Source organism: Alligator sinensis, unplaced genomic scaffold (genome assembly GCF_000455745.1).
Source record: "Alligator sinensis unplaced genomic scaffold, ASM45574v1 scaffold277_1, whole genome shotgun sequence".
In the NCBI taxonomy this organism is placed as follows: Eukaryota; Metazoa; Chordata; order Crocodylia; family Alligatoridae; genus Alligator; species Alligator sinensis.
In genome coordinates, this window is record NW_005841899.1 from 1,837,144 (window position 1) to 1,850,007 (window position 12,864).

General features: G+C 42.1%; 1 protein-coding gene across 3 annotated transcripts in view; it reads left to right on the top strand.

Annotated features, from left to right (window-relative positions):
- Positions 1 to 12,864, top strand: part of MGAT5 (mannosyl (alpha-1,6-)-glycoprotein beta-1,6-N-acetyl-glucosaminyltransferase) — a 148,852-nt gene that overhangs the window by 28,379 nt on the left and 107,609 nt on the right. For all 3 annotated transcript variants that reach the window (XM_025197563.1, XM_025197562.1, XM_006018383.3), the window contains 2 exons: positions 8,697 to 8,773; positions 10,651 to 10,740. In XM_025197563.1, the coding sequence (XP_025053348.1) occupies positions 8,697 to 8,773; positions 10,651 to 10,740 (167 nt within the window). The remainder of the gene's footprint in view (positions 1 to 8,696; positions 8,774 to 10,650; positions 10,741 to 12,864) is intronic.

Consider the following 12,864-nt stretch of genomic DNA (forward strand, 5'->3'; position numbering starts at 1 on the left):
CCATTTCTGTTCATCTTTCCCTCTATTTTCAATAAATTTGCTTCTGTATGTCATCTTTAAATTTAAGCTGTCTTGGAATTTAGGTCTTGCAGGAGATGTACACATGAAGAGAAAAATAACTGCTTAAGAAATAACTCCTGCTGATTTTGGCAAAGAACAACCTTTGGGATGTTTTTTCTGCCCTTGCCAAGGCATCGTTATGTAGCCAATTGCAATTCCATATGTGTGTGAAATATAAGGGATGTACTGAGAATCAGTTGCAAATAGTAAAGGTGCAGGAGATGCAATTGCCGTCAGTGCTACTGCTTTAGGACAGCATTTTTTTATTCTGTAATAATTAATTTTTGCTGCTTTCCTGTACTTTGCTTCAATTCTGTTTGTTCACAGCAGACAACATATGAACTAAACCACTATAAAATATATATATATTGATGGCGTTTTGCCATGTCTGATTGAAAAGGAACAAAATTAATGCATTTTTTGGGTTGTAATGATGAATTCCCTTTTTTGTGTGAATAATACACACTTTTTTGAAAGATGCTCCAAAATAATCCTTTAACCTACTTGAATGAGATGATCTCCTGAGGTTCCTTCCTGTCCTGTTTTTCTATAATTCTATGAACCTTTAAACCTATTGTCCATCTCCAAAAGAATTGGGAAGGCTTAGCTATCATTGTACATCTTTGCAGGATTTTTATATTCCTGCTATTATAACTTCAGCAGCAAGACTTTGGGAATTCAGGGAGGATGAGGAAAATGGATGTCTCCAATATATAGAAGTCTTATCTTCTGCCTACCTGGTCCTCCCTCAAAACAGAGCACTGCTATTAGTGATATTCTACCTCGAGCACTCTGAATGGCTCAAGAATTGCCTCCTCCTTTTTAATCCTCTCACTGGCTGATGAAAACAGAAGTGCTTCATTTTAGAACACACATTTACTAAAGCTAAATCTCTTTCCATCTTAATCTGGCTTCCAGCAAGTTTGCAAGAGCCAGTGTCACCCAGTACCTGATAAGATAAGGTCCTAAGTCTTAAAAATAGGCATACAGCTTGTCTACCTGAGGAAGTTAATGTGTGGTAAACCATGGTGTGAATATGTAGTTTACTGCCTGCTTCGTGCTAAATTTCCATGTAGACATGCTTAGCGTGCACAGTATCCTGCTTCACTTTCAAAAGTGAGGTAAATTACCTTGTGCTTACTGTGCTTTGAGCGTGGACACTCAGAAGGTTAGCACATAGTATCAAATGCATTGTATATTCACAGCCCAGCGCAGGGGTGCTCAAACCCCAGCCCACAGAGTAGATCCAGCCAGCCTAGTGTCATCTGGCCCCTGGGGCTCCCCACAGGTCCTGAAATTTGGTGGTAGGGGAGTGGTGGCACTACTTTCCTAATGCCAGATTTCAGGGCCTTTGGGGATCCCTGGGTTCTGCACACTGAACCAAGTACCCAGGTTAGAACGCAGGGGCAGCCTGGGACTCCAGGGCCAAATCCTACTCTGGGGGGCCAGGCACAGACAGTTGGGTGCCTGAGACCCTCCCTCCCACATGCAGGGGCAGGAGGAGGTGGTGGCACTTGGCCCCTGCTGCCCAATCCCAGCAGGAAGTGATGGTGTCAGGACCCTGGGGCCCAATCCTGGCATGTGGCAGGGAGGGCGGTGCTGGGCCCCAGGGCTCAATCTGACTGGCCCAACCCCAAACCACTGGGCCTCTGGGGCCAAAAGGTTGAGAATCTTTGGCCTAGCTTCTTATGCACTCAGTCTATGTAAACAGGCCCTGAATGAGAGGCTGCTGATTTCCTGCAAATGCTCACAAACCTTTTTCTATAGGTTCCTGCTTCCAGGAATGAAGAACGCCTAAGTATTGTAAGGAGAATGTCTTGATAACTGCAAAAGAGTCAATTGTGGACAGACTTTATGTGCTTGTTTGATGTTAGTACTAGGGGTGCACCGCTAAAGACTTATTGGGCCGATACCGATGGCCATTTATTAACTAGCCATATAGGCCGATACCTATCTGATTGCCAATATGCAAGCCTGGCAGTTTGGTGAAAAGCGTCCAGCTGGTAAGTCTGTTGCGGGGAAGGGGCATGGGGTGGGGAGCATATCAAGGCCCCCTAAGTAAGGGAGGAAATGGGGCAGGGACAGGTGCTGCCTGGCTAGGGCGGGTTGTGGGGGGGTGTGGTGCACAGAATGGAGCCCTGAGTAACTCTCCCGGGCGAGGGTGGCTCCCGCTGCAGTGCACACCCCTAGGGCAGATATGGGGTGTGTGTGTCCCCCAGATCTGGGCGTGGGGCAAAAGGGCTGCTGCTGTGGGCTGGGGCCATGACTGTACTGGGCTTTTCTTGGGGGAGGGGGGGGGGCTGGGCTGGGGGGTGTGCTCAGGACAGGCAGTGGCAGCGCTGGGGGTACTGGTTATGGAGTGGGCTACAGACGCCTCAAAATTTGCTGTAGCCTCACTCCCAGCACCATTGCTGCCTGCCCCAAGCGTAGCCCCAGCCCAGCCCAGCTCCCCACCAGGAAGAGCCCAGTGCAGCCCCAGCCCCAACCTGCAGCAGCAGCCCACACTCACACTGTGGATCTGGGGGGCACATGCCCCCCCCCATGCCTCCCACAGGGATGTCCACTGCAGCAGGAGCCTGCCCCCACCCCTGGACAAGCCACTTGGGGCTCCAGCCCGTGCCGTGCCCTGGCTGGGCAGTGCCTGCCCCAGCCCCATTCCCTCCCTCACTGCAGGGACCTCGATATGCTCCCCCACCCGACCCCCAACCCCATTCCCCTGCAGCAGACTTACCAGTCTGATGTTGCTCTCCAAGCTGCCAGGCTGGCTGTGTGCATGCTGCAGCTACGCCCATGCACACAACACTTATCAATGACATTATCAGCCACATCAGACAAAAAATGCCGATTGCTGATACTGTCAATTTTCCTTTTATTGGTGCCAATATAATATGGACCAATGTATCCACGCACCTCTAATTAAAACCTTTGCTTGCACCTTTTTAATAAAATGTTTATATAAATTAATAATAATTATATATTAGGCAGTATGTAACGATCAATTCCCTTGATACAAATGCCTTTCAAGAGTAAATGCATAGTGTACAACTGTAAAGAGTGCTTCTGTCAAAATTGTTGTTCTGCCTTTGATATAAATGTTTACTATCGTTGCTTGCACTCTTTTATATACATGCTTATTATCATTGCTTAAGCTGAGAGAATCAAGGAAAAAAGTGTTAGCTATTTAATGTTTCTTCATACTGACTTAATGGTTATTATATCTTTAGCTTTCTTCTAAAGGGCTGGGCAAACAAATTGCAACACATAAATGCTAAGTGGCATCTAATTAAGGGGAAAACATTAGTGCCTTTTCCAACTATTTAATGTTTTGCCAACAAAAGTAACTTCTAAACAAATCCATTTTTATGGAAATGAAAGTCACATTTCAGTTGCATATGAATAGCCTCTGAGATTCTCCAAGTAACGTTTGTATTTTGAACCTCTTTATCACTATGCATTTAAGAACCTCAGGTTATTTTTATAAAGACTTAAGCCCCCCAAAATGAAGATTTAATCAGCAAACTAAGATCCAGTAGGTAAATTATAAAATTCACTTTTCTCTTGCTCAGGAAAATGTAATGTATGCAGATTAAGTAACACATCAGAGGTCACACCATGAGACAGTAACAAGAGTGGCACATACAGTTGTTGCTCTTTTTCCTGCTTTAACCACACACCATGCTTTGGTCAGGATAAACAGAAACATGACACTATAGATGGATTTCAAGTGTTGGCTGCAACATGATTAAGTTCAGTATTAAAATGGGGAAGTTGGTAGTTTCAAGGGTGGAGGAATCAAGTAATAATTCATTCTAGTTATGAGCTAAATGGCCTTACATGAAACAATGAAAAAGTGAAGGTTAACACCCTTAGCCAAACCCTTGCTTCTCAATTGATTCAACCCTAAGCTGAATTTCTCAAAACATATGAGGGTATAGAGGTGGTGCAGCTCAGTTGGCAAAATCTTAAGCTGTTTTCTTTCTTTCTGGGTTAATAGGACAGAAAGGGTTCACAGGAGCCAGCTGGCCAGTGAGGGGCTAAGGGAGCTAGAGCACAATTCCCACCAAAATAAAGAATATAGGAAGATGATGAGCATTGGAGCAGAGGAGACCCTTTCCCTTTTTTAAAGCAGGACTTGAGAGTTACTGGTGGAGAGAGGAAGAGGATATAGACTCAATGCAAATGCTAGTTATTGATAATGGGCCAGGTACTTTAGACCAGTGGTTTTCAACCTTTCTTCATTTGCAGACCCCTTTGAATTGTAGGTGTGGGTATTCACATGCTTTTGATTGATCGTAGTCATCTTTCACAGACCCCCGGAAAACCACTATCAAAGTGTGTTCAGCTGACATTTTTGTCCCATTTTCAAAAAAATATTAAAAGCAAAAGGACTGTTCAAGTGCTATCATGCCTTTTAGCCAGTGTGTTGTCATGTGCCACTCTGTTCAATGCAGGCAGATTTCCAGTACAATTACATGGTCTAGTTCCTGCTGGTAAGCATGAAGGAAGGTGAACATTTCTAGCAACTGTTAAATGAAACTGTACAGTGTTCACTACATTGTCTTTTCTGTGTCACTCTCTCACTTCCCATTTACCTCTTCATTAAATGCATGGCTGAGTTTTGTTCTGCTCTGGATTACATTTCATGCTAATTGTTTGATGAACTAATGAACATATTTGCAACTTGAAGCTTCAGCTTGCTGTCACTTACTCCACCCTGGCCAGTGGCAAGAAACTCAAAGCAATTTGGCAGCTATAGTGGGGGAGGAGTAGGGTTTGGCAAGCTGGAGGGTAACTGCGTGCGCTATTCCTACTACAGTGGGCGTAGGAAATACTGGGATGTCCCAAGAGCAAGGAACTTCAGGGGTTGGTGGTTGTAGGTAGGCCCTGGGTTCATGTGTGGTATGTGGGTGCGGAGACATCTGGCCAAGGAGGCAGGCTCTTCTGGAAGAACTAGTGTAGCTAGCTACAGAGAAACAGAAGTAGGGAGAGCCTGGGGCTTGTACTGATACCAGTACAAGGTTATCTCTCCCAGATAATTGTTTTTGCTCCTAACCCAGCTGGGAGAGCAGAGAGAAGATGCTGTAGCTGCCTCCTTAACAGGTGCCACAGTAGACTTCAGCTTCCAGAAGGCAGAAATGAAAATGCTTGTAGTATTGCAACATCTCAGCTGATTTGTAGGAATGCATGACAGAACTATCCATTGCACAATTGTTGCATTAGATGTATTGTAGTTAAGCATTTCACTGTATTACAGGTTTGCTGTCAGTCCAAGTATAGTGTCCTTAGCATCCAGCCATAGCAATGCTGTGTGTCCTAGCTGATAACTCCTTTCCCCTAGCCTCCATTGTCACCTCATTTAACACACTCCCCATCTACTATAACTGCCTCATTATCATCACATACATAAAATGTGTTCAGAACATGACAAAAGCAAAAAAAATAAATCGCCATCCTGGCCACAGTCATGTACGTGCAAAATACAAGTCATTTCCCCATGAATTATCTTTTATACTCTCTAATGCTTCCTCTCGTCTGCCAGATCCATCATCTACATTGAAATGACCTCTTTCTAATAGATGTCACGTAAAACACCAAGAATGTGTGTACTGTAGAACTAAGAAGGAGTTTTAAGGATTAAGCACTAGTGATAATTCTGCACAGCAATGAATTCAAGAAAAACAGATTAGTAATTCCATCTCTTCCTCAAATTAGCAGTGCATTATGTAGGTTGCTTCTGTACATTGTGTTACTCCAAGAAAGTATCCTTAAGGTATGGGTACATTTCCCTAATCTAGATGAAATTGTAAGTACCCAATTTGAATTTTGTTTAGGGTATGGCAGTTAATATTTTTCACCCTTTTTTGAAATTCCCACAAGATATTAAAGAATTGCAAGACTTATATTTTATGTCTCATCAAGAACATTTCCTGTTCTATATCCTGCTGATTTATACTGTCACACCGTGCAGTTAAATTAAGACTCAGCGGGAAGAAGTACATCCTATTGAGAGTCTTCACTGTCATTGTGTCATATACTTAGGTGGGGTTTTTTTCTTGTTGTTTGCTTGCTTGGTTGCTTTTCTGATTTTCCTTTTGTGCAGCTGAGCATACCCAGTTGGATATGGGAAGCTGTGATTAAAGTAAAAAGCCTCTTACGAGACAATTTTCTGTTCAGGCCCCTGAGCTTGTAACTTAGTGACAGAAAATCTATAACTGAATAATGGATCTCTTGAGTTCTCATTGAATTAGTCAACAAATTGTATATTGAAGGACAAGTACAAAGCTTGGCTAAATTGGTGGCGCCACTTTAGATTTTAGATTCTGCATAATTATAGTCTAGGGGTCAGCAATGTTTTTGGGCAGAGTGCCAATAACACCTGTAACCTCTACTTGGAAGATGTTGGTGTGCCAGGGGTGGATGGCAGGGGAGACATGAGGTGCCTGGTCCTTGTTGTGGCAGCAAAGCCCAGGCCCCTTTCCTGCCATCTGCCCTGAAGTGTGCATGCACCTGCCACCAGCAACGAGTCAGGTTGGGGCTCTGCAGACCCTTGTGGAGTTGCTTGCAGACTTCCCATCGCCTGCTGTGAGCCGCCCAGGCTCGGTGGCAAGGGCCTCCCCAGATCCCGGGCCAGCTGTGGCAAGTGGCTGGCAGGTGCAAGCAGTGACACTGGTGTCTGCGTGGCCCTGGCCCGACTCATTGCCAGCAGTGGATGGACATGTGTTTCGGGGCGGACAGCAGGGATGGGATCCAGGCTGCACTGCCATAACAGGGATTGGGCCCCTCATGACTCTTCTGCCATCCACCCTAGGTGCACATGCATCCACCACCAGCAACAAGCTAGGCTATGGCTCTGTGGACCCTGGGGCAGTTGCTTGTAGCTTCCCAGCTGCCTGCCACAGCTGGCTTGGGCTCTGGGCAGGCCCCTGTTGCCTGCCACAGGTCCTGGGCTCCTCATGGCAGGTGTCAAGGAGGCTGCAAACAGCTGTACCAGGGTTTGGAGAGTGCCAGCCCAGTTCGTTGCCAGCAGCGGGTGTATGTGTGCCTCCAGGTGGACAGTGGGGGAGGTGCAAGGGGCCCAAACCTTGTTGTGGCAGTGCAACCCCAGCCCCTTCCTCGCCATCTGCCCTGAGGTACGCATGTCAAGCAAAATGCCTTTGCATGCATCCTGTGGCATGTGCGGCAAGGGTTGCGGACCCCTGCTATATCTAGTGTCAACTATTTATTCCAACCTAATAAAAGCGAAAATCTGATTTGGCATTAAGAAGTGACGGGCTTTGTTTTGATAGCACGAGACAATGTTAGCTTTCCTCTTTAGAGCCTTGATAATGTTATGTTAGTACATTGTTATTGACTGGCATTGCAGAGGACATACATTCTTAGAAAATAATACCAGAACTGAGCTGTTTGTTGCTTTTAATAAGAAAAGATTTAGGTGACTAAATTGATGAAGCTTGTTTAGATTATTGATTATGAAAAAAACTAATCGATCAGCAATATAAAACATATTTTATCTATTCTTGGTCTATTGCAGGGTTGCTATGATTTAATAGAGCAAGCTCAAAATATCTATTTAATGCTGTGATATTTATAGTCTACTCGCTTGCAACAAGTAAACCAATAAAAAAAATTCAAACATTTCATCAGTATCTTGAAAACTAGTTTATCTCATTTTGAACAAAGCATTCCAGAAGGTCATAAAAACAAGGAAATATTGTATTAAAGGGACCCTTGCGTATCCATATGGTCACGAACTTTGTCTCATCTTTATAGTATTTTTTTTTTTTTTTTTTTTTGCAACTGGAATATTAGAGTTTTGTTGCCAAGTGAACAGAATTAATAAGCATGCTGGGAGTTTTATTCACAACTTAACATGGGTACCTAAAAACCTTTTATGTGAAAATGTAATATAAAAATATGTAAATGCATGTTATTGATTAAGACAAACACTGATAAAGGATATATAGAATCCCATTTTCTGCACAAGGATGATTTTGTGGGGAGGCAGGTACTGCTGTTTTGGGTTGATTTGTTTTTAAAGAGATGTACCATTTCGGTATTTTCTTCCTGAATAGATGATCCACCATTCACAGTGTTGCCAACCCCAGATATTCAAATATTGTGGTTCAGGCCTCCAAAATAGTGAAATTAAAAAAAATGTATGTTGTAGTCTTCAAGCTTTTCTCCACAAGCCTGAGAACTGGGGACTCTGTGCAGTGAAATATGAGGTGCTTCTGTACTCGGATGAATCTAGGAGGCAGGGCTACATGAATTGCCTAGCTCAAAGCAAAAATTGCAGAAATCGTCAACCCTGTTCTATGATTTCCGATGCCAAGACCAGACAGGATATCAGCTTAACTGTTCACAGTGAAATGTGAGCCATGGGTTATGTTGGTTTCCTGTCTCCTCCCTTGAACTCTCATATTCCTTAAGAACCAGTTTACCAAACTAGAAACCCATATTTCATTGAGGGCACATATCCTCTAGTTGTCTTAATGTCACTGTTTTGGTGAAATAGTCAACTGTCAAATATCACTTTGAAGACTTCTTCATTTAAAGTCATGGATTTATTAGAAAATCCAGCAAAAATGCACATCAAGTTATATTACAATGATGTTCTGTGTTTTTTTTCATTTCAGATCTCATTAATGGAGCCCAAGAACAGTGTGAATTGCCTCCTATGGATGGTTTTCCTCACTGTGAAGGCAAAATAAAGGTAAAGGTGATCACATTGTACATATTCTCTTTTCTTTTCTTTTTTTTTAAATCTGGTCTGTGTTCAAAACATATATGTGCTAAAACAAGTGCTGTTTCGTAAAATATAAATTAGTGAGGGGGACCAGAAGACAAGTACTGAAGAACTTGTCATTACAGCTCCTCACCTCAAGCCAAGATAGGACTGCTGCTGAAAGAAAATGAATAATGATGCCTCTTGTTAAAGCATTGCATAAAATACGATAGCCCCATAGTACTTGGGTAGCTTTTTTTATCTAGTTCTTTCTTCCTGCCGGCAGCTGTGTCTCTTCCATTTCCATTACCTATATTCCCACCTCTCCTGCACCAGGGGTTCTGTTGCCTCTTCCATTTAAACCGGCTCTTTAGTCCCTTCTCCTCACTCCACCATGCCAAGGTCCCCCAACCCTATGCGTCTTCTTTCCTCCTATGTGAGGGGCACTGTGTATTTATCCCCCATGCCTTCTCTTTCTCTCCAACATTTTTTTCCTCTTTGGAGATAAAAAGAATATCACAAGAATAAAAGCAAGGATTAGACTGAATATTTTTATGTTGAAGTTTATTAATGAGTGCCATCAAATTGGTTTTTACTGTATGTACAGTTCCATGTGTATTTAAAGCTCTCACTGTGCTAATCAGATGTCAGAAGCTCCAGGTGTCCCTGTTTTTTAGTTTTGTGGGGAATGAGGAGTTGTTTCTCTGATTTTTAGGTGTTCCTTATATTCAGTAGGCTTTGGTCCGCATTCCCAGCAGGTCTGGAAATTCGCAATGGTTTATTGTATTAGAGAGATACAAAAATGTCATTGAATCAAGTGTGAGGCTTTTGCAAGGCTGACTGATGACTACATGCTGGAAGAGCTTAGCAAATATTTCTGTCCCAGTCATACAAAACAAACGTCTGTGAATAATTTTATAAATAATCCAATTGCATTTGGCCTTAGGTTTTAAGACCACAGTCATCCCTGTAGAAATTATATATAATGCTAATAAGGAAGTTTGAATCAACAAATATAAAATAATGTTGGTTTATCTTTAAAACAAAAAGCAGAAGATCCATAAGATTAGAAAGTCTGGAGATATTTAGATTTTTAAAAATAAGAATGTGCATTAGTAATTGCATCCAGGCACTCCAGTTGTTTGACACTTCATCAAAGTAGGAGGATGTATTTCTAACATTGAGATATATTTCTGCAACTGCTTAGAATCTTTTATTATTATTATTATTATTATTATTATTGTGTTACTTGGTATCTGAGATTTTTAATTTTTTTCTACAAAATTACAATATTTGCTTATTTTGACATCTCTTTATATGCTGTTTTTGTTTTGTTTTGGGTTTTTTAAAATAAATTTCCAGCTCTGCTTTGAACAATTTCACTACAGTGCAAAATGGCTATGTAATCTGAATGGCAAGTTGCTCATTTATCTTTTTTAAAGAACTTTTTTTGCTTGAGTAAAGATGTCAGACTGACAGTCCTAGGAACTTAAGCGATCCATTTAACCACAAAACAAATATAATCTATAAAGGCAATGTAAGCAGCATTAGCCCTAACAATGTGCTGCATTGCTGGTCTGGAGAGGATATTCCAATATCCATTTAGTTCTTATCTGGCTACCAGTTAGTGCTAATTGTGTTCATCCATAGTGATGTGGTTAATTAGGAGCTTGAATGAGACGATGAATATGCTTCATGTCGGCTGTTGCAAAGTGTTCACAGACTAGTTCTTACCTGTCATTATTTATTTCAGTCTAAAAGCTTAGAGTTTTCTGCTTACTGTGTTTCTCATGACAATGAGGCTTTATAAAGTGAAAATAAGTACATGTGGCTTAAATCTAACAAACTTGCTTCCTTTGTTTCAGTGGATGAAAGATATGTGGCGATCGGATCCATGTTATGCAAGCTACGGTGTGGATGGGTCCACGTGCTCCTTTTTTATTTACCTCAGTGAGGTCAGTAAGTCTTTCTTGAACTGCATGTGGTTCTGGTAGGAGGACATCAAAATGCCTTAAATATTCATGGAAAATTACTTGTCCGGTTTATATTAGGAAAATTAAGCAAAGCTCTTTGATAGGAGTTTTAATGAGACAAGACAGTACCTATTTTAAATGCTAATTTTGAAAAGCGTTTCCAACTGAGACGGATTTTTTAGTGTAGGCAGAAGCCCGTATGTGAAGACTTTGGCCTTCGTCGCTGTTATGTTCTGTAGATGTCCTTTTTTGATAAAATCTATCTGGTTGCTGGTAACGGTTCTCTGATTCCAAGTAGCTAGGTGGTGATGGAGTGAAAACTTCCAGAAATAAGTTAGGAATGAAATACTATATTTATTTGCATACCACCCCCTTCCCCCCAATAAGACATGCCCCTTGTTTTGAAAAGTTTTTTCCAGAATCTTTCCTGCCCCATCATGGGCTCACCATGGCTGACCATTGACTGCATGGAGCAAGTGGGGGTCCACTTATCAGTATAACTCACTGTCCACCTGTAGCTCCACATGGCCAGGCCCTCAACGGGGTACTCGGTCACCTAGCGTCACTTCTGGTTTCACTGCTGGCATTTCCAGGCTTGGCAATCCGTCACTGGGGGATCCCTGCCCCCCCCCCCCGGACTCGGCGGGCTTGGATGCAAATGTAAGTATTGGCCCCTGGGTGCGGGAGACCCACACTACATCACTGTTTCCACAGCTAGAGGTTTAACCCTCTCTGTCTCTACTGAACTGGCAGCAACTTTTGGCTGCTCAGCCAAAAGCTACTGCCAATTTGTTGGTGACTGAGAGAGTTAAACCTCTAGCTATGGAGCTGCAATGAAAAGGTAAGGGATGGCAATGAGTGGACTTTGCCCTTGCTCCATGCAATGGGGAGCCAAGCACAGCCCCCAACAACTATTCCAGCATCCCCATGCCTCCATTCCTTGATAATGACTTGCACCCCAATTTTGGATTTTTTTTCCCATTAAAAATGTGTGTGGGGTATGTGAGTAAATATGGTAGACATTGGTGTTTTTTGCTTAAGGAATCAGTGCCCTCCTCCTATGTAGTAGGGCCAATGCAGTAGGTTCCAATGTACTAGGCTTGTTTCTCTTGTGAGTGTTTTTTCTGGCTTGCTTGATGTTTTCTTTGTTTTTCCTCCTTCTCTGAATATATCATATGTCTTTGTCTTCTGTTTTTTGTGCCTTCAGCTTCCCCCTTTCTCCCACATTACCACCAGTGTATGGTTGTTTTGCTGCTGAAGGCCAGGTATTATTTGTTGTTGAAAACACAGTTTAAACACTTAGATTCTGTTTTCTGCTGTCACCTACTACTGGGCAAATCTCTTGACTTCACATGCCCCATCTGTAAAATAGGAGTGATGGTATTTGCCTACCTCTGACAGGAATTGTGAGGTTTGCAGATGCTTGTAAAGAGCTTTTGGATTGCAAAGCAATGCTATTGGTATGGCGGCTGTAAAGTTAGTTCATTCTGTTTATGTAGCACCATAACTCTTATTAGAGAGAGAGAGACATAAAATGAAAAATAAGATTCCCCAATCCCCAATTTTCCATTTGATAAGATAGATGCACGTACAGCCAAAATGGTAGAAGTAGTAACAAGGATTCATTGAGTAAGGAATGTCCTAATGCCCTTCAATTAGTATGTGTTGCTTTCCATTGCAATTACTGCAGCTTAAGAGGTAAAGTGATTGTTTTTTTAAAAGGAATTAGGATATTTAAAATATTTTATTTCAAATGACATTTTGGGCAGCACTGCTGAATTAGCATGACTGTGCTTTGTGATTGAACAAGTGAACAAAATGAGCAATTCTTTACTCATCAATTTGTCTTTATATTTAGGGAACAGCAGACAAGTCTTTGCTTTTTAGAGTTCTCCCTTGACAGTATGCAAAACTAATATTGGTTGAACATATTATTAACCTTGAGTTTAAATTCAACATACTTAATCCTGTGATTAATGCTATGATTAATGCCCACCAGCAAAGGTTGAAAGCTTAAATGTTTGTGAATGCAAGCATGAAATGAAATTCGAATAATGACTACAATGATGTGGATTTATGAGGTGTGTTGGCTACTAAAGATAACTT